This window comes from Lepeophtheirus salmonis, chromosome 8 (assembly GCF_016086655.4).
Source record: "Lepeophtheirus salmonis chromosome 8, UVic_Lsal_1.4, whole genome shotgun sequence".
Lineage (NCBI taxonomy): Eukaryota > Metazoa > Arthropoda > Copepoda > Siphonostomatoida > Caligidae > Lepeophtheirus > Lepeophtheirus salmonis.
The window spans coordinates 26,993,275-27,017,051 of NC_052138.2; the positions used below are offsets into that span (position 1 = coordinate 26,993,275).

General features: G+C 32.9%; 1 protein-coding gene across 2 annotated transcripts in view; it reads left to right on the forward strand.

The window, feature by feature from the left end:
- Positions 1-8,132: 8,132 nt before the first annotated feature.
- Positions 8,133-23,777, forward strand: part of LOC121122556 (uncharacterized) — a 46,898-nt gene continuing 31,253 nt past the window's right edge. The window contains exon 1 of one of the 2 annotated variants that reach the window (XM_040717582.2): positions 8,133-8,246. Coding sequence is in view for 1 of the 2 variants with exons in the window: in XM_040717580.2 (XP_040573514.1) it covers positions 8,314-8,324 (11 nt within the window). In the remaining variant the exon portion in view is untranslated. Of the gene's footprint in view, positions 8,325-23,777 lie in introns of both variants that reach the window. The other variant, XM_040717580.2, reaches the window with a different exon arrangement.

Genomic DNA, 23,777 nt, shown 5'->3' on the forward strand with positions numbered 1-23,777 from the left:
CTGTGGACAAGGTCATCTGAAAGGACGAATGAAGGTTGCTTAGAAGAATTGAGAGGCCAACAGCAACAGGGTAATTTTTTTATCTAATGAAAAGACCGTTACCGTTGTCCAATACTACAACAAGCAAAATGATCGGATACTATGCTTTGGCAAGGCTGACAACAGCATCAGAACAGTCACCAAGACCAAGGGTTGTGGCATCAACTGGAGAAAACATGCCTCCAATTTGGTTTTCTGTTAGATACCGGTTACACACGACCAAGTACTTGATGGTGTAAAAGACTATGAAGGAAGTCCAACAAGCCCACGTACGTATTTCAGCAGGACTGGGCTGAGACCCATACTGCTAATATTGTACAAGAGTGGATGTGTATCAATCTAAGCTTCTAGTCCAAGAACATTTGTCCCTCTAAATAACCCAGATCTGATTCCACTGAATCACTCAATTTGGTGGCAAATTGAGAAGAAGACCTGCAAAATTCGCCAACCGAACATTAATGCTCAGAAGATTTTCATTAACCAGCAGTGGAGGATCATGAAAAAGGAATACGTTGGCAATATGTACAAGGGGGTTCTGGAGGCGGTAGAAGGCTATCATTGAGGCTGATGGTGGCCAGATTCATAATTAATGTTCATTGTTATAGTAAAAATATTATGAATTAAAATGTTCTACGTACAACATCATCTTGATCAATTATGAGTATTTTAATGACTACTTAGAGGCAAATTTGTTCTACAACTATCGAATTTGGGTGAGTTCAAGTCGTTGAATATGGAGTTAAGTCGAGTTCAAGTAAGAGGTAAACAAAAATATTTTTGCATGAAACTGATAAAATGAAGATTAATATTTAACCCCTTACTTCCAACATACCCTTACATTCAATTTTCAGCATCAATAGTTTGTTATTTTGTTCTTTTTTTATCTGATATGGATCATAAAAATAAAATTTTACCTTTAGCCCCTCGTATTAACGTACTGGCCACATACTTAAAAGTACGCAACGTAATAACTCCTATAAATAAATATAAATTGTGTTTCTATATTTTCTATTTAAACATGAAATAAATTGGGGATATTTGTACATAACCGAACATTTTAGTCGAAAAAGCATTAATATTATTTGTTTTTTCTTATAATTTCCCTATGTCACAGCTTTACAGTAAAAAAAAAGATATTTTGTAGATTTTTTCGACTGCTTCCCAATAATGACTTTCAAACTTCGTCTCTGGTACGTAAATCATATAATGTTTCCATACTCTAAAGGTCAAAGCAGCTGAAGTGCTATGATCTAGAGATGTGCCAAGGTATGGCATTGAGCCTTCCTGACTATAATGAAATGTCATTAATGAAAAAAACCTCCTGATGATTTTAACCTGTGACATTGTGATTTGGCGTTTTTCGTAGTTTAATATTCCAACTATTCTCTAAAAGCGCCAGGTCTGAACCATTTAAACGTTCAAGAACCAATTATATACTGACCAGTATCATTTCTTTTCTCTCATTGTGATTCAATAATGAGCTACAATATTATCTAGCATGTCAACACCCCATATTTACATTGAACACCATAATATAATTAGAGTATGTTCTTGAGAGCTTCCTGCGTGTTTATCTGTTGTAACGATCCAATAGGCTTTTAACTCAAGTATTTATACCCCATGTAGATTGATTCAGAGTCTTATTCCAAGCAGTAATACACAAATCATTGTCAATAAATATTGTTAGAAAACTTCATTTGATCATCGTTTTATTTCTATTTTTACTTGGAAGAGCCGGATTATTGTGCCTTGTTCTCTTCATTGTTCCGAACACACCTGGTCCTATAGATCTTAAATAGGCTATAAGATATAACAAAGTAGACAAATTATCCCATACTCTCAAATGACCAGCTTTGAGTATAAGTGTGTCGAGTACGGATATCCTAATCCTATACATAGTATTTTATAAGTGCTATCAAGATTATTTTAAAAACAACTTAATAAAACCATCATTGAGCTTGGAATAAATCTGAAATTAAATACGTCGATGATTAAGGGGAAAGAAAAAATAGTTAGTCAAAATGATCGTTTAGAACTATAAGAAAGCACCCTATTTTTTAGATATCTTCCAACCCTTACATTAAAGTACACAACAAGTTTGAACTTAATTAAGTGTCCATATATTTTTTTTAATTTATAAACTTTATCATTGTCATAAATCTAAATATATTGGTAAGTATTATTAACAAAATAAAGTAGAAAAAAGGGATTTATAAATTTTTTTTTAAATTATCTCGTTTCATCGACAACTTTTGCGGAACTGATAAGAATTACAAAGTTTACATATATAGAAAAAAAAACTTTTAACTTGTTTATCTATCATTAAAGGCTTAAGCTTCTACTCCTTCACAGTGCATCAAAATAATGATAGAAAATCAACATTAAAACACATACTTATAAGGACGTACGGAAGTAATGGGTTTAGTCAGTTTGACTACTTTAATAAAGATGTCAATTGTTTAGCAAATAATGTAGGTAGTTAAAAAAAAAATTAACTACCGGTAGTTGCATAAATACGCGGACTAATTTTTAAACGCTTATATCTCGAGGTTCCGTGACCGGAAATAAAAAAAATCAGCACAAGTAACTTGGTAAATCTTTTGGCTTTGTTTTTGTTTTTTTTCCTTGCATCAAACAAAGTCGTTTACGATGAATGACGAAGCCAAACGGCAAATGGTTGCCACTCTCCTCCGCGCCGGTAGGTATGTCAAGGAGATAATCAAGGACACTGGACTATCCAGGACTACTGTGTTCAAGGTCCAGAAGCTTGTCAAGGAGGGAAAAGATCTGAAAGACCTGCCCATACCTCTGGAATGACTCAGGGTTGGCTCGCTGCCAACATGCCATTTTGGAACAAAACCATTTGGCCACCTTAATCACCTGATTTGAATCCCCTTGACTACAGTGCGTGGTGGCAAATTGAGAAGAAGACCTGTGCTACCCATTGAAGGCCACCAATGAGCAAATTTGGACTCATTGAAGGCCAGTGTCAATGAGCAATGGGCAGCCATGGAAGACCATTACATCATCAATGTGTGCAAGGCCTTCCCGGGCGCTTGGAGGGTGTCATAGCAGCTGATGGCGGTTATATTCAGTAGTTATTGTTCCATGTATTAAATTTTATACCAGAATAAAGTCTTCGTTTCAATCTATTACATAATTCTCAAAAAAATACAGTGGTTTGACTCACTGAAACCAATTGCCACTTCCTCTCACATTCTGGATTGTGAAATAATAACAATTAAATGTTTTTTAAAGTAATAAACTCGAATGAAGACAAAATGGTTTTCAGGTCTAAGTACCTAGCGAAGTATATGGATACATTCTATTCTATTATCTGGGATATTTTATGGGAAAATATAACTATTTTTAAAGGGGTCTTGCGTCACACTCATTTGTTCACATCAACAACAAACATCCAATCATTAACAAGTATACAGCTTAATCATATTTTGGTGTTGATTGTGGGTAAACTACGTAGGATAGGTAGTTCATTATGAACGATCAAATGCACATTATTCTTGAATGGTCGTTACTTCTAATTGGAGCCATATTTAATGCGTAATTAATTTCTACATACATATATTTTTTCATAAATCCATTTATGTTACAAAAGTGGCAATGAAGTTAGATTAGGTAAGTGACTAGAAACTGGTGATCCGTATACAACAGCACATGAGCAAACCAAGTAAACTATATGTAAGGTGGGCAGACAGTTTGTAACTTGTTGTTTCTACTAGGATTTCCACAGTGCCCTCTATGTCTATGATTTACACTGATTTATGCTTATAATCCCAAGTCGGTAAGCAGTAAACAATCGTTACAGATTATAAAATGAAATACGTCATTTTACTTTTATAGTAAATATATATAAGAAGTAGCAAAGGGTTGCCCAGCTTGCGCCAATGTGGCAGTGGGAAATAACATTGACAATGGTCATTATTATTTCTTCCTAATTTTTGGATCCATGGAAGAGCATGAAGAGCCCAAGCATTATAACATAACCCCTGTATATTATATCAAATGTTTTATTTTGAAGTTAAAAATAAAATTACGTTTCAAACTTCAAATAATATACTAACAAATGATTGCAAAAATTTGTCTGGCTGAGAAATCCATTTTTTATTGTAGTCAAAAATGTGAAATAGAAATTCGCGTAGAAAATTGAAAAAAACTGTTTTGGACTAATTTTGGAAAAAAGGTAATTACTATAAGTTATTGTGATTGTAAAGAGTAACACAAACTTAGCAAGATATTTTTCGTATTTGCACAAATAAAAAAGTTATGGAAAAATAATGTCGTCGAAAAAATGGCACTCGATGTTTGGTTCATTTTTACAAATATAGAAAAAAATATGTAACGAAATGTTCTGGAAATTAAAAATACCATACATAAGTGTTGAAATTTAAAATGTTATTCCCAAAATATATCGTTAGAAGTTGTCGTAAGAAGAAAAAAAAATTGACAATTACCAATTTTTATCTGTCAAATTTATATGGAAACGAATATTTAAATAAATTTATGCAAACATATTTTTATCTACGAATCCATTTTTTTTTTTTTTTGTAACTAAAAAAAAAATAAAAATTTGCATCTTTCAAGGATTTCATATAAAGTGAGATTCTACATATATATGCCCCCCAAAAAAAAAAAAAAAAACCCGTACCCCTGCCTTAGCTTGACCAGGTTAATAAGAGGCACCCATGCAAATTTTCAAGATTTAAGGTTCAACGGTGTGGATAGCCATTAGGTACACACAAAAAGTGTATTTTAAATTAATACAGATAAATTTGCCTGTTTGTGATATTGGGTAAAGAAAAGTAGTGAGACCTTCTAAAAATACAGTTTGTTATTGATCAAATCTTAAGTTATGATTATTTTTGAAAAACTTAGATTCTAAGCCTTTGATTGATGTACATATTGTAAACAAAAATTATTTATATGTTGCGATGGTGGCATGAAGAGCCATCATAGGGAATTTAATTCACGCTGGGAGGCCCGCCTCGGACATCATGAAGGCATTAAACATTAGGAAGGTCAGAGTCTGCCGGATCAGAAATCGTTTGGCTGATGGGGACAAACTTAAGGACAAATCTGAGAGTGGAAGACCCATCAAAGGTGAAGCCTGAAGACCTCATAGAGGCTTCTAAGGTTAAACCAACGATGAAGATGACACAGTACGCCAAGAAATAGAAGGTATATTGGTATACTGTGAGCCATCTGAAAGGCTGGACGTAGGTTTCTTAGAAGAAATAAGAGGCCATTTCTGTCCCAACGTCAGAAAGAACTCAACCATGTCAACAACTTTTGAATGATCTGAAGCACAACAGCAACTAGATAATTTTTTTCACTGATGTAAAGACATTTACCGCTGACCCCGTCTACAACAACCAAAAAGATCGGGGTGTATGCTTTGGCAAGGCTGATAATAGCATCAGAATGTTTACCAAGGCCAAAAATCCGGCCTCTGTGATGATGTTGGAGTTTGTGGCATCAACTGGAGAAAAAATCTCTCCCATATGGTTTCCTGTTGGATACCAGTTTGGATGGTGTTGAAGGAAAATATGGTCCCATAGATCACAAGACCATAAAGAAGTCCAACAAGGCAAATTACTAATCATATACCATCACCCTTTTTTTAAGAGATACCTACATTCCAGATAATTATTTCAAGTGAGAATTTTGTCTCAGCTTGGTTGGAGATTTAGGAAGTTCTAAAATTGATTCAGTTCGTGTAGAATCTCCCTTTATATGAAGCGCATTTCCACGCTTTTTGGACTTAACTTTAAAAATATTGGTGATCAAATATGTATTCAAAGGAATAAGAAGCATTTTTATAAATACCAGGGTGTATAATATCCCATTTCACTAACAAAGGGTCTGAATTGAAGGTGTTTTTTTTTTTTTTAAATACTCTACACTCAAATTTTGCATGTCTTTGCACATATTTCCCACATACCTATGTCATCATTGATATTTTGCTTATGCAATGAGCTTATAACATTATTTTTGTAAGGAGTTATTTATAGGCTAATAGCTAATATCTTTCTACTTTTGCATGTTCCTTGTTTATTGACCTATCTTTTAAGAGAAGACAAATGACTTCTTTCTATTTGAAAAAATACAAAATAATAATTTCGTCAGTCAGAGCAGGTTATAAAGTTAAACCTAGACAAAAAGTGAATCTTGCATTATTTTATTATACATTTTTAAATCAATTTACACCAAAGATTGGCGATTATTCCTTTTTTAGCGGGAGATTTTTACACGGCACACCATATTAAATAATGAGATTTTAAAAAAAAAGAGAACACGCATTAACCTTATTTCTTTTTCAAATCGATATACTTAGTTTTTCGTAAATACAAATCCCCTCTTTAGTTATGAGTATAAAATATAATGACCCTTTTTTTCAATAAAAAAGAAGTAAAGAATAAACATATTCTTATCTTTATATTTTCAATTAATGTTGTTTCAATACATATTTAGAACTGCAGAATGCAGTTCCCCTCTAGTTCAGTCTCTGTCAGTTCCGATCAATTAGAGTCAATTTAACAAAAACTACAGTGTAAATCGCCACCAAAAATAATTTTCCCCACATTACATACCAAAAGTCCGTCTTAATTATTTCAAGCAGTAATTACCTAAGTAATGTAGGTTTAAAATTCACAAGGAAAAGTTATTTGTGAGAACGAAAGAGTTTTTATTTGCACCCTTAGTGTCTTCCTAGCTTAATAAACAAATAAATTGTGAAATTATGGAGGAGCTAAGAAAGAAAATCTATAAAGTACATCATGTACAAATCAGGGTCTAAGGTATTTTGGTCCAAAGAGCTTTGGCCACCTAATTCACCAAAGCTGAATCCCTTAGATTGCTTTATGTGGAGCGCCAGTACAAGGGACTCTGTGGTCAGAGAGTGTAATAACTGGCCAATGCCACTGCCAAATACGTATGGGACAGTTTAGCTTCCTATTGAGGCTTGTATTGAAGCCAAAGGAAGGAATTTTTGAGAAAAATTCCAGAAGGAACAATTAAGATAAATATTTGTAGTAAAATTTTGTTGAATTAAATTCATAATTTTCTAAAATACTTTTTTTAATAATTTACATTCGAGGGCTCAGTCTGCTCCGAGACGGCCTTTTGGGACAATCTCGCGTAGAGGAGCGCTGCTATCTCAATCATTTTCTCTTACTGTGCACTCATTGGGGTGACTAAGACAATGTTTTTCCTAGCAATACAGGAATCATTATGACTTCTACAACATTGCTTAGGGGAAAATGGGGAAAAAATGACTCTTAACCTCTCAAAATTTGTATAATAGAGATGAATAAACGGTTGGCCCAGTATAAACTTTCTAGAATGTTTTACCAGAATCTGTGAATAACTTTTTGCGTATTCCTACTTACGAACAGACAAAAAAATAACCATCACCTTCCAAAATTTAATAACGGTCTCTTACCATTATAATATACGGTGCTCGAAAATGTAATCTGCGCCATCTCTCGTCATTACAATAAACAACAAAAAATCTGTAATTTTGTATACTTTTACTTCAAATAAAAAACAAAGTCATCTTAGGTCATGAGTATATTTCCTTGTGAGTGTGAACCAGGTTATCAAAAGAGGTGTAACTCAGTATGATTAATTGAATATCATTAAATATAGCTTTCAAATACCCTTTCAAGTTTGTTCGTTATAAGTCTTTAATGATTTCCCCAATTTATCTGAGCCACCCTGTTGTTCTCCATTGTGACGAAATTAGACTAACTGAATGTTTTTTGTCAATATATTGGGCAGAATTTAAAAAAATGATATGACGAGGACATTTGGTTCCTGGGGGACTAAAAGAGGGGTGGATTTCATGAAGTGACAACATAGAAACCTCCGTTCAACTTTGTTGCCAGAGGTAATTATAGGCAATTATGTGGAATCGTCAAAAAGTTTTAAAGTAACTATTCTTTTTTTGTAAAGAAAAAAAAGCAAGTCAGTCAAGAATTTCCCTCATGATATGTAAAGTCCGCGTTTCTTGAACTATCCCTACCCCTTACTTATTAACTTTTCTTCTTATTTTTACGAAAAGAAATTCTTTTCACGTCTTAGTTAGTTCATAAAAAGGCATTGACGAATTTTGTGTACTTTTTAACGAAGTGTTTATGACCCCTCTTACTCCGTCTTCTTCTTGAGGGTGTGATACATTTATTGAAGAGGTTTGTGGATATTTATTACAATGTCATAAAATATATATTATATATAAGGAAAAACAAATTGTGAACGATGAGAACTGTGTAAGTGAACATTTTTTTGTTTTGTTTTTTGATTCCCCTTATTTCATTCTGAATTTTACTTATAAAATCTGCAAGTACTATTCGTTGTGAATGAATATGAATTGTACTTATTATGAATGTACATATACTTGTTTTCCAAGACTTGAATCAAGGTTATATATCAACACTGAAAAGAAGAGTACCTATAGAATCTGGCTTTCCTTTATGATGTAATATATTATTTTTACAATTACTAATATTGTAGATATTTGTGTACATCATAATATCTACTACTCACAATCATTTTTGAGAGGGTATAAATTTATAAGTAGGGCTTTGATACTTCGGACGCAATTAGTTTGTCTATAAGTATTTATAATAATTTTTGTATACAGAGTGCGCAAGCTGTCTGTACCATGAAAACGATTGATTTATTTTTTGTTCAAAAAAAAAATTTATCTCTAATCAGTAATTAGATTAAAGAATAACAATAGATTCTGAAAGTTTCATGATTTCTGATTTATCTTATTCAACAAAAACACGTCCAGCCTTAATTACAGTCTCTATAAAGTGAAAGCAGGCCTTCGCCATATAGTCCCTTGTCAAATCCTAAAATTCTGCAGGAGTCCGGTTTGGTTTATCTCACACAAAAAAAAATCCATCGGATTCTTATCCGCTGAGTTTGGAGGACAAAAGCCCAGGAACATGAAGTCGTCAAAATTGTATTGATGCCGTTTGAGACTTTTTTTGAGATGTGGCAGGGAGCCAAGTCCTGTATTAACACGTAAAGCCTCTCATTGGCTACCATATCGATCCTGGGCTTCACCTTGGTCAATAGCAGGTCCACATTTTCGATCCCAGCGAAGATTTCAAGGTGGGCTCCGTGTCGATTCCAAATATTTGGAACAACGAATTCGTCAATTGATTACATTTTTTTCCAACTGGTACAAGTTTGAACAAGCTATATAATAATAAAAAAACAGATGCCTGAGTGCCCGCAATCACCCAAAAGAACGAGCCTAAGTGGTGCCATAGATGGCTTGCGCACTCTGTATATATACAGTGGAGACAATAAGTATTTGGTCCTGCAATGCAACTAAGTATGTATGTTGATATTGCTGAACAAAGACTAATAACGATAAATAGAGATGCTACATTCGAAATACATTTTTTTAAAGCTAAGATTATGTTTAAATCAACACTATAAATGCCTCCAATCTTATTTCCAGATTCCTATCAGTTTTGGCGTACCCAAAACTGGTTTGCGTCTTAGATCTCCAATCTTTTCGTATAATACAATTTTACTTATACCGTAGCTGGGTACTTCGGACACGGGTCCAAGACATGTAGTATTTCTAGGCCAGGATCCCCTTGAGATTGAGGTATTGAGTCTAAAAAAATACTTTAGATCATTTTCAAGATTCCTAAAAGTTTGAGTACCCATATCGAATCTGTGTCTCAATAATAATACAAGTTTTCTTATACCGTACCCGAGAACTTTGGATCCGGGTCCAATGCCCGTCCTATCTCGAGGTTAGGATGTCCTTGCCCTGAATATTTTAAGTGTGGCAAATTGAGAATGACAAAAAAATGGGCCAACATTTGTCTTTCCTAACGACAAATTTAATCCAAATTAAAATATTGTAAACGTACAAGAAATTTTGCAAATATGTGGTTGTACTATTGGCACATAATTATCTTCCCCCTGTCTAAAATCGAGCCAGCCATTTATTTATATCACTAAAAGCTGTAAGATCAGAGAGGAGCTAGGTCTTAACATCATAAATGATGTAATTGCTAACTATAAAATTAATCATCCGATCGTGAGTATGCTACGCAATCCCCTCCTAAGGCTATACAAACCAACAAAAAACACTTCCCGTAAGAGTAGCGACAAATATTAATAGTAAAACCATTGAGGAGGGAGTGAGAAAATGAGACCTTCCATACGACCTCTCAAATACTCTAAAATGTACAACAAAGGATAGACTCAACCAAAAACTATATGTGAGGTTATTGTTACATCCGTAACTCACTCGTAAGCAGTCCTAACTGAGATATTGGGTCGCCTTTGGAGTGTACTATACAGAGAGAGAGACGCCGTACAAAGACTGCAACAAAAAGAAAAGGCTCATCCATGTTTTTTGTGACTGCAAGCAGCTACAAGTGATATTATCGATAATGTCTGGTAGACTCACTTACTACACAAGGAGAGGGCTCACCCATGAGAGGAAATTTTACTGTTTTAAGAACGTGGCACTTCCGTTCAGAAGTGAATCTAAAATTGCAAAACATGATTGCAAGGTCCAATTTTGAAAAGATTAAACTCCATACAAATATAACCTACGCTGCTGTTTTTTAAAATTCCATTAGAGATTGTTATTTTGCTTTTATTTTTTAATTCTATGATTATTTCACCAATTTCTTAAATTTTTGTATTTTGATCATGTTTTTTAGGTGAGGTTTTTTTTATTTCTTTTTCTTTTTGTGATTGTTCTATTTATAGCATGTGTTGTGTGGACTTTTTTTTTTACGCTTATAAACTCTAACTGTCTTATAAATTCATTAAATGACCATGTTTTTTATGTTGAAAGACAAATGGCAACTAATTAAGTACTTTGTCTCTTATTAGTATCATTACTTTCTATTCATATAATTTAATTTGTTAAATGCATATAAATAGACAATTGTTAAAAACTACAGAAAAAAAAATTAAAAAGCATTGAGTTTACTCCAATTCTTAACTATCGCACAAAAGATTAATAGGGGATTTATGATTTGTGAAAAGAAGGGGAAAGTGCCCTTGATGTAATAAAAATATATAATGTAACAGAGTCCAGGTAGCTCTCGATTGTTTCGTTCAAACTTGTTTAATTGGTATATCAAAGTTTCGTTCTTCTAGCAAATTACGACCTGTGGTCGTAATTATATATATTTATTTGTTTAAAAAAGCAGTTTTATATTGAATAAACTAGGTGGATGTTAATTTTATGTATCTAGGAAGCTCCCATCCTCTCTTAAAGGTCTTAACAAACACTATTCTCAAAACCAGAGAAAGTAAATATCAGAGCATGTCGAAAAAGTATTATATACAATCAAAAGTGCCAAAATGGTGAGTGTTGCTGAACAGGCAAGCGACAAAAAAATAACCAATTTAGACAATATCATATCCTTTTAATCTTGTGAATTTTAATTTGTGTTACTTAGGTATAAAACATGACTTTCTATTGATACTGAAAAGTACTTCTTAGAGTTGTAAATACCAAGCACTTTCAGTATTTAAAAAATCCCCATAAATGGAAATGGTAACCCTGAGAATTTGAAAAATATTTGGAAGGAGAGCAGATTAGCTGTCATGAAGTTTCAATTGATTAGATACAAGCAGTCTGAAATGAAAGTAATAAACACAAATCCCACTCCGTATCTAGAAAGAATTTCTGCTATGTCAATTCTACTCTGAGTTCGAATATACATACTTTTAGTGTTGAAAATCATATGTTTTTTTTGGGTATGTCTAACCAAAATCAACAAAGTAATCATGGTAATTTGAAAAAGCAGATTAGTTATCATAACGTTTCATTAAATCAGCTATAACAAAGGAGGAGGGAGAAAAGGAAATAAATGTGGACATTGTCAAGCACTACTCCAATGTTGATCCTCCATTAGACTCTGTGTCCAAAAATTGGTTATTATTATAATTCTGCGACAAATCTTTAAGGTAACTCTCCGTCTGTTATGAACCCAGAAAAATGTTCAGTCAGGTTTTGAATATAATTGAATGTGAAGTTGACTACTCAGAGTAAATAACAAACAGCTGAAAAAAATAAAATTCATTCTGTAAATTACCAATTAAAAAAAACAGGCGACCTACAAAATACACACAATTTACATCACTAGTCGTGAGCAAATGGTTACTTTATATTTCCATGTTCCCTACCCCAGAATTAAAGAATAATGACAACAGTTTCTTAAAAATAATGAACAATCGTTAGATTACCAACTGTGATCATATTTACAGTCGCGAGAAAATGCTTTTAATTTACAACTGTCGTCTTTCTTACAATACATTTAATTTGCAAATAAAAAGTATCATGAAGCAAGATTGAGTAAATCAAGTTATTAATTCCTTGAATTATATTATGCCAATGTGTACTTTGTGTGTGCGTAAACAGGAAAAATTGAGTGGATGAAAGCTTTTGGACCAATAGTCTTTCTTTTGTACAAATTGTTTTCTATTTGACCTTTTGCCTTAGAAAAAAAGATAAATCTTTAAATAGTTTTTAAAACTGTTTGATGTTGCTCTCAAAACATAAAAAAAGTAATAAAAAACAATATTATAAAAGGAAAGTCAATAGGCCTTCTACTCTTTTACATAAGTTTTCATTCATTTATGAATCTATTTGATTAAATATTAAAGATTGAATTTCTCAAATTGAATTTTAGTCTAGAATATCATGGTAACTACTTGATTAGAAGCCCAAACATATTGGTTTTCAACATACATTATAGAAGTCAAAGCCTATTTTAAGCCCTACAAGACATATACCGGGTGATTAAAAAAAATGATCACCTCCGTTAGTGATTTTTATAACGTGGTAAGTGATCTGGGTAGAAAAAAACTACAAATAAAACATATGAAATTACGTGGTAAACTAATGAATGATTATAATCACTTAAATGTTGTATCATTTTTCTAAGTATTCCACTCATTCACTACTCCTTTATATAAATACTAGGAATACTTTTTTGGTAGGCCTCGGTGTTTTAATGACAGAAACTGCAAGCCTTATAAATTATTTATTTGTTCATATAGGGCAAATAAAAAGGGAAACATAAATTTAATCTATATCATCCGATTCATCGTTTACTTTATCAATATAAATATTGATTTAGTATCTGCAAATAACTTTTGTTTATTTTCTTGATAGTTATATTTTCGAAGGTTAGATATTAAAGGGTCACTGCTTATCAGAAGATGGTGAATCTGATCTGTAAAGGTGTTAATTATTGATGATTCTCTTGAGTGATTAAGTATGTTATTTCTAATTTCTTAATTAAATGCTTCTTTAGCTTCTTCAGAATAAAGCCGAATTGGAAAAACAGATGACTCAATTACTTGTTTTTCATGCATAAAGACTTTATTGGTAGATGGAGGCATAATGGTTATAGAAATATTGGTTGACTGACTAGAGGAGGGAGAAAATGTTCATTAGGTAGAGGATATTGTTTTAAAATAAAAATTGAGAAAGAAAAGATTTAACCATGATTAACGGTGCGTCCAGTTGCAATAGAAACGAATAGTAAGACAGTATTGAGGACGGGGGATACATCTTTCAAAAATATTCAAAGGGAATTTGATTTTTTTTTTCAATCTTCAAAAAAACTTTAGGCAATGAAGGGTTCGTTCTCCTATGCGAATATACTTGAATTATAATGTGTATATTTGCCCGATGCACATTCCATTTGCATTCCGAGATGCATCTGAAGAAGAACTCAAATTCAAAATTTAATCGGGCGTAATGGAACCAATTGACCAACATATTGATTAGGTTAGCTCATGTATGGTCATTCCAAAACCAAATGGGTCCGTACGGTTCTTCATGGATTACACCCGCCTTAACAATTTCGTTAAACGTTCGTTATTCATCCCTTCCCATCTCCAATAGAACTCTCATCTTCAATTCCATCAACATCCAAATACTTAGTTGTATTAGATACTACTAAGGGATATTGGCACCCTTCGGAAATTTTCAATATTGTAGAGCTCCAATGGGACTGAATACTTTCGGAGATTAATTTTGTTTGAGAGGCAGTAGATCATTAGAAGGTTTGAAAGGAGTAAATAAGATCGTCGATGACATCCTCATATTCGCTATCAACCCTGAAGAACTAATAAATAAGTTCAAATTATCTAATAAATAAGATCACACTATCAAAACTAAATAGGTAAATCCGTGAAATATACTGGATATATTGTTCCATCCAACGGCGTATCATCAGGCCCAGAAAAAGTCGCAGCCATTGCCCAATTTACTTCACCAAACAATTTTACTGACCTCAGATCATTTCTTGGCCTTGCTAACCAATCAGATTTAGCACACACTACATGACCTCTTCGCACCTTACTAAAGAAAAATATTAATTTTCAGTGGCTACACGAACACAAAAATGCATTTGAAAAAGTTAAACGGATTCTAGATTCAGGATATTGTTTTAACATTGAATGGGTCCCAGGGAAAGAGCACCAAATAATGGATGCCTTATCACGTTCCCCAATATTTAATACTGAAAATGATTAATGCAAGGACATATCTGTTTTGTACACTAAGTACTTCACGACCAGGAACTTTAAAATTGAAAATTTAATTGATGCCTGCAATGATGATACATCATATCAAGCAGTGAAATCAGCTCTTATGAAAAATATAAATCCTAGACAACTCCCGTATTCACGTCCATCATCTTTGATACACCTTCAAGTATTACCTGGGCCCATCTCTAATAAATACAATTGACATTATAATTTTCAACACTAAACTACAACTAATAAAAGAAGTTCTACTCTTAATCATTGATATTGTATCGGTTCTTTAGAGTTATAATCGGATTAACTATAAAATACACGATTTTGTTTTGTTGTCATTATCGATTGATGAAGGGCATGAAAAGTGATGTAAATGTATAACATATATATGGTGTATACAAAAAAAAAATGACCTAATTCTAAGGAAATAAAAACTAGTGTTGAGACTCGGTCCAACACCGATTTTCTGAGATTTTATTTTCTTTCGGTTTCGCTTTAGTAATCTTTTTTTTCGGTCTTCCCCTATGGACCTATTTTTTGGGTCTCATATATTATGAGGGATCAATTATTTTTTTCTGGATCAACCGTCATTGATTTTTTCAAAAAATCTACAAACTACACAATGTATGCAATTCTAAGATCATTCTTAATTCTTTAAGACCGGAAGAAGTGCGTTTTTGAGTTTTCCAATTGCTAAACCAAAGGAAGATGGAGGGAATCAAAGGAAAATACTTCTAACTTGATTATCCATCTCAAGAGATGTTCGAATTCAGAATTCTGTATTCCACGAGAGACGACAGGAATCAAATTCAACCGGTCTAAATCTGTTTAAACATCGTAGTATGTCATTGTTCTTGAAAATACATATGATGTCATGTTAAACACAATTTTTCTGTAAAACTGGTACAAACCGATTTTTTTTGTGATAGAACTAGAACAAATTTTTCCTATGGACATATCTAGACCTAAATGTTCCTTTGGACTGATCTAGACTGAATTTTTCTCAAAAACTGGTGGAGACCGAGGTTTTTATTGTACCGAATTAGTTCGGTACAACAGTATATAAATATAACAAAATATAACAGTCTCAGACGGGTATAGGATTTTCAAATCGAAACCCAACACTAATAAAAATGTAGTTTAACAACTTGCTTGCTTCTGACACGTAGCTTTCTCCAAAAAATTTACTGAACTTGACAACTTTTCATGGATATATTTGCATGAACATAATATGTATCAGTTTACTATTGCAAATACGAACGTAATAAGAGCATTGCAATGCACAATATATTATTTGCATATTATAATTATGTAGGGGAGACCGAGTACAGTTGTAACACGTGACGGCTACAACTATCCATTTGTTGTAGAACACTCAAGAAAAAACTTAGATTACAGTTGTGTAATATAATAAAGATTTTTAAAAACTTTTCTTCGGGATATTGGATAAAAACTGTTATTGAAGGATAAAAGTAATATTTTTGTAATAATGTAGTTTGTTTTTAATTATTTTTCCTGTAACTCTAATGTCATTTGAATGGTTTGTTAATTCCTTTCATTTTTCTATAACTTTATTAAAGTTTCAAACTCACTCAGTGAGGGTAAATCTGATATATTTTGTTACGCTGTGTACAAAGAGGATAGTTGCAACAATTGTTGCATTTTTCCTTGATTTGATCATTTTTCTTTATTATTTCAAAAAAAAACTGTAGTACCCGACATTACCTGGAGTAATTAGGTGTAGCCTGAAGGATAATTTTGATTTAATAATATAGAAGAGAGCTCCCCCAAAAATCCTTGGTGTTAGTGTTTCTTTTTCAAGAGCACATTTACACGTAACTACTTCATACTTGGACGAATTCATATGTCTTCTGTCGTAGAGAAAGAAAAAATAGTAATAATAGTTTAAGAAAAAAAACATAAATAGGTTGGGATGTTTGTAAGGCGCTCACTAACAAAAACAAGCAGACCCATGATCCCCGTATGCTAAATACAAAACCCCGACGAGAATTAATTCATTTTGACAGACCAGTCTTTATATTTACTTCAAATCTTAACATAACTGAAAATGCAAATGAATTATGATATACATCAGAGATAAATAATAAATATAAACGAAAAACAGTGCTACATATTCAATGTTACATGCCCACGCCTGGAATATTTTATTGATACTGCTATATTGTGTTTTTTTCTTCTTATATCAAAACTATGTATATGATATACATCATATATAGGTACAGTGCACTTGTCATATTCATTCAATGCTATATACAAACGCCTACAAAAATAGTTCATTAATACGACAACATTGTTTGTTCTTAGATCTGAATGTCAGAGGAAATATATATAATGACCCCGTGACTGTTTTTCATATACATAGACATAAATAAAGACAGAGAGACAATCAAACTAGTTAAATCATTTGAAAGCTTGGGATTGGTAATTTAAAGTTTGGACTTGAGGGATCCAAATATAGTCTTTTTTAAATTCATTTTGAATACTGGTAGAGTGACGAGACGTCACCTCCATTTTTGAAGGTGTGTCCCCGGTTGTAGTTACCTCCCAGAAATGTTCCACGTTCTGCAGCATAGCCAGCCTTATTAATCTATCTTTTAGATTAATAATGACGTCATCTACTAAACTATTCTTCTTAATAACTAGCCAAACTATTTCTGCACTAAGTATCTTGGTTCCGATACGACCAATGAAGGGAGGAAAATAATCAGAGGTTCAAATAAGAGTTCCTATTACACGGAAGATTTAGTATCATTTATGGTGCATCCAATCATTGTCTTTAATTATTCCTACTCATTCTGACTAGAAGATGGCATAAGTGACTTTAGGAAGCATTCGAACGTTTAACCTTTTCCAGTATTTTTGAGAACGAACAGTTTCCCTTTCTGCTTCCAAAAATAACGATTATGTATTATTATTATTAGCTTGGGTCTTTCAAGCTCGAAAGTTACATTCATATTAAGTTAATAGCTTGGGCTTCTTTAAAATTCAAAAATAATGGTTGTATGGCTTGCTAAATCCAGTTTATTTATATAACTTTCTATAATACTGATTAGTGATTTCATGGGGATACGCAGGGTTTTATTTTGAAGGGGCCCTCATTTTTTGGACGAAACAAGAAGCATTTTAGAGTTTATATTTTCAAAAATTTATTTATTTCCCGTTCCTGTTGACATTTTTCCTAAAAAGTGAGAATTTTTAATTTACAATAAAAAAATTCTCGATTTGGGAAGGAAAGCTCAAGCACCTACAGCCCAACCCTGATAGCGCCCTTGAATCTATTATATAAATATTATTATATCTTAATCAGCTATCATTCAACACCTTGAAAAAAGTACTAAGAAAAATGCCGGAAGGCGAAGATTTCCAGAAGGAAAATTACCAGAGGTGGAACACGTAAGATTTTATTGCAAGATGACTTTGGAACAAAAGAACAATTGGGACACAGGCATTTCCAGCTTCTTTTTTTTTTTTTTTTTTTTCATTTTAATAATTTTTATTAAAATCTAACAAATGATTGTAATTATTGTCTGCTTTATGAATAAAAAGATAGATGAGTTAATTTTCGTCATAGGTTAAAGATAATTATGAATTTTAACCATTTTCCTTTATTATCAATTATTCTAAAGGGCAAAAAAATACAATTAGAAGCCTGATATTTTAAATTAAACCTTTTAATGATAAAAGTAAATGAAACAAATATGTACTTTTTCAAAAAAAAAAAACTGAATTAGCTTTAAGACAAAACTTTGTTGATTTCAGGGAATTTCAAGTGTTCCGGATGATCCATTGAAATCTAAAAATTACTAGTTCAATAATTAATGAAGTTTGAGTCCCTGAAATTAATTCATATTTCCAAATATTAAAGTATAAACAATTAGTTACATAACGAAACAAACCTGAGCATTTTAGTATATATACAAGTCGAGAAAATGAAATTTGAAAGTAATAAACGACTTTCCATTCGCGCACTCCAATCTGTTAGGCGTATTGAGGCCCACTGTCTATACCATCAGCAAGTCCAAAATGTTGGAGGGGAAGAAGGGTTCTGTCAAAATGACCAAACTGGACCCAGAGGAGATAAAGAAAACAGCCCAAGCAAATCCCTTCAAGTCCATGAGGGCCTATGCAAGAGATATCGGGATTTTACACCATGATGTCCAGAGAGCTATCAAAAAAGTTTGTGGGGAATGAGCCTTGTGAGGGTGCAGACTACATCCGCAGTGGGTACCAGGATTTTTGGCGCCATCTGAAAGCCATCATTGACACTACGGGTAGATACACTAATGATTAAGAGAGCTCAGACACATATCTATTAATAATATAATTAATAGTTTAATAATATTGATTTTGTTGAAATTGTAGATATAATTAATAAAGTATATCTTGTTGATGTATCACTCTGTATATGCACCTTTTTATTTTCAAACCATAAATTAGGTTTTTAGTGATCATATTCTGTCTTTGGAACTTTCTTAGTACCCTTCATAGGTTTACTAGTTTATTCCTCAAAAAATTATTCAAAATAAATTTCTGAATATATTCCGATATTCTGAAATTGTTGCAACTGTTTCTGGCAACATTTGACGAGTTGCATACAAGCTCAATTTTCAAAAAAACTATCTATTTGTATAACCTTGAAAAAAGACTCAAACAATTACAAAAAAACACATTTTTATATATTTTTTTAATTTTGACATTAAACATTTTACCTGTCCTAGAAAAAAGAAAAGCACCTGTGCTATAGTTTCAGGATGCAGTATTCACTTCTGTTAAGCATTGTGAATGTGCAGGATATACTTGTTTTTCAATATGCATGCACGAAAGTTGTAAGCAGGAAATAATGCCTGTGGATCTAAGTTTAAATCCAATAACTATACGATAATATCAAGGACGTTGCTAAATTTCATGGTTTGGGGGAGGGGCCTTAGTCTCAAAAATGATCAATAACGTTCTATAATTACCTATATAAATTGGTTTATTTTATATATACAGGGTTGATCTTATCTAGTGGTACACCGAATTGAAATTTTAACAGTTCAGAAAATTTATTTGTTGATTGTCTTCAAACTCTGTTTTTCGTGACTCAAGATTCCTTTTGTAATGTTTCAACTCAATTAAAAACAAAATTAACGAGAATAAGTCAAATGGAGCAACAAAGGAGTGAATTTAGAAGCTTTTGTCACGCAACATGTCTCCCATGGTAGCCGTACCCCTTTTTACCGTGCCTGGGATTTGCATATCTCTACCATAGTCTTGGGCGTTGTGGCCAGCACATGCGAAATCTGCTCTCCCATTTTTATGGAGAGGAAGGATCTAATCAATGCAGATGCGTACATCAAAATTCCGGATAAGAAAGTGCTACCTTGGGCCATAGAAATGTGCCAGGACAACTTTGTTTTCACTCAAGAGGCCCGAGACTTCATGATGCTTAGATCCAGGCCTTCATGAGGGAAAACTTTCTACACAAGGATCCCCTTGGACTGCTCTATCTAGGCGTGTCGAGAGGAGATGATGTGTAATACTCATCACTAGTACCCTGTATACTAGCATGGGGTGCCTATTAGGGGTATAACAGGAGCCAAAAAGTTTACCCCTCCCCCCTTTATGTCCGGAAAGGTTTCTGTATGAAGTAAAAAAAATTATGAAATAAACTATTTTTTATTATTTATATGCTTAAAAAAAGGATATTGCACGATATGTACTTGTTTGCTAAAGTTAAATCCCTTACTTCTACAGCGACATAAACTTTGCGCGCCCCCAGATTTAGTGCAAAAATAGACTAAAAGATAAAAATTACTTATGAAAGGAAAAAAATCTGCCAATATCTTCTTTTTTTTTTATGTAAGTTAGTATATAATAATAATGTGGATAATTATCCTTAATCTTTGCTGAATACTATTTTAAACATATAATATGTAAATATATCAAACTGGGTACTTTATACTTAGTTTTAAATTTCCTTAGTTTATTTCTTGATTTTAAAGTTGACAAAATTTATCCGTTTCTTTGGTTATATCCGTTATACCCTAACAGGAAGCCTCTGAAACTAGTTTCACTACCCTTTCTACAGATTGGGAACGGCATGGATATGTTTCTAATTTCAAAGGCCCATTCTTTGATTTCATAAGTTCTTTATCTGACCAGTATTGTAAGATTGGAGGAACTGAAAGTACTATCTTAGGCCAATCTATCATATTCATGAAATGATTTTATTCATAGTTTATTTTGTTAGAAATTAGGAATTGCCTTATGGGCTCATATGAAATTTTTGCATTCAAGACTTTGTTCAATGCAAATTTACGAACTTCTGAATCTTCATCTACAGCAGCATTTGCTAACAATATATTTTCATGATGAGCGAAGAAAGAATTTCGGGATAAAATTTTTTATACAATTGGGCCAGATCTTTATCAATACCTCTTGATAATGAAATTACAAGCTAAAAATGCTTCGAACTATCATAGCAATTTGGTTTAAATTTAATTTCAAACCACATTGGAGCCTAATAGTTTAAGATAAATGCTACCAATTTTAAGGTGTTTTTTCTAGGCTTCTTATTCGATTTAATTTCAAAATGAGATTAAAGCCATCTACATGGTGATTAAAGAGGTAAGTGGAAACCAGGGGTAATTTTTCCAGACTGAATGCCTACACAATGTCGTAAAGGTAGCTTAAATCTAAAATTGACGATTCGTATTTTTTGTAAATCTTCATTTATTGATTTTACAATTGAGCCCCTATAAATACTTGGTCCTTACTCACCACCATCAATTTGTTTGAATACATTTTTCAATGTCAATTAATCATGTGAAGTTGACACACCAGCCATTGAAGGGGTCTTTGGAGGGAAACTTCAAGCCTCCTTACAATGCCAGACCAAATTCCTACATTTATGCTGTAAACATCACATATGATAGCAACTGCTGATTCTAAGCTTTCATGATCTTCTTGAACCGATAGTATTTCTCAAGCTTGATACTCCGCTTTCTTACTCCTTGGTGAAACATAGTCAATGTTATATGGGGGCAAGACCAACATTAATTTGTTTGTATAATTTTAATTAAATTTCAAAAAAGAATAAGAAATAATTCTTGTTAATTTAAATTATTAGTTTAAAATCATGAAAATTACAATATCCCACCCCTATATATTTTATACAAATAAAAATTAAAACAATTTCATGCTTGAGTACCTTAAATAATGACTATATACTCTTCTATTACTGTGCAAAATATATTTTTTGGTAGGAAGCTGCTAACCATTTGGTAAGGTCGATCTTGCCATCAAAACCAATGCATTTGATTTTCATTGATTCTTCTTTTGAAGATTTTGCATGAATTTTCCCGTACTTTTGTCTCTCCCTTTTAACTTTTTGCCTATATTTGAAGATATTTGAAGGCGTAATTCATTCAATATCTTCTAAAAGAAAATTACATATATCAGCTACTGCTGTATTTGACAACCGAAAACAGGAAATTCAATACTGAATGGAAGGATAAATACTTATTTACATCAGTAAATAACAAAACTATGTGTAATCTGCCAGAATTCAGTAGTAAATTTGCTGAAGTTAAGTGCTCACAAATGGTAAAAAGTGTTTCAGATGTTTCTCTTTCATGCCGCACTATAGTCAGACGAGTAGAAGATATGGGCTCAGACATAGCATATCAATTAAAGGTGAAACTAAGTGATATTGAATACTATTCACTTGCATTAGATGAGAGTACAGATATCAGAGACACAGCACAGATGGTTGTATTTATTCGAGCTGTAGATAAGGATTTCAATGTAGCTAAAGAACTGCTTGACTTGAACCCGTTGAAAGTCACTAAAAGAGATGTAGATATATTTGAAGGTGTTCAAGAATCACTACAGAAAATGGGAATTGAGGACTTTGGGAAATGTGTGTCACTATGTACTATGTAGGCTGTCATAATGGCCTCATTGCCAAAGTACGTGAGTTCAAGCCAGATATTATTGCAGTTCATTGCATCATACACAAGGAGAACCTGAGCACTAAACTTATCAATATGGATCATGTCAACTCCGTTATAGTAAAAACAGTAAACTACATACGCTCACGAGGACTAAACCACAGAGAGTTTAAGGAGTTCTTGTGCCACATTGAGACCCAGTCTGAGGATGTTATTTATTTCACAGAGGTTTGCTATCTTAGTTGAGCCTCAACATTGCAACATTTCTGGTTATTATTAGATGACCTCATTCTGTTCCTGAAGTTGAAACAAAAAGAGGGTCAAGAACTGTGTAATCCTCTCTGGCGAATGGACCTCGCTTTCTTAAATAATATCTCTCAAAAATATTCTTAGCTCAATGTCAAACTTCAAGGACAAAACAAGTTGGTACATGACATGTTTAAGCACTTCTGAACGTTTGAAAGCGATCTTCAGCTCTATGAACAAAGTTTGCGTAAACAAAAAGTTGACCATTTTCCCACCCTTAAATCTGTCTTTAATGCCAACAATGAGATCCTGGATAGTTATACTCAGAGAGTGGCTGTACTTAGGGAGGAGTTTTTCTCTCGTTTTACAGAGTTTCAGAAATCTCAGAAGTGAGATGACTGTCTTCTCATTGTCTTGTACCTTTGAGATAAGCTCAGCAGCTGTAGAGCTCCAGCTTGAATTGAACACACTTCAGGAGAAGGGCATTCTCTTACAAAATTTCGAAGAGATTATCCTAATTGACTTTGTATTAGTCTCTACCAGCTGCAGATTACTGTAATTTAAAGTGGTATGCCAGAAGATTTGTATGCATGTTTGGAAGTACGTATACCTGTGGGCAACTGTTTTCCAAAGTGAAAGACATGAAAAGCAAACTGAAAAGCAATCTATCTGACAGTCATCTGCTGCATAGTTTGCGTCTGTGCACATCAAGAATAGAACCAAAAATTAACCAATTGGCTAAAAACTTCCAACATCAAGCTTCTCACTAACTATAAATATTATAAAAATATGCATTTAATATCTCCTGTCATTCATAAATAAACTACATGCATGTTTATTGTTTCACATCCAAGTTGTATATGCTATTATTTCAAATTTAAATAAAAGCAAAAAATACCAAATCAGGGTTTTGTGGGGGCGGCCCCCGACAATTGTTGCATTCTAAAAAATGTTCCTGCTCTTGAAAAG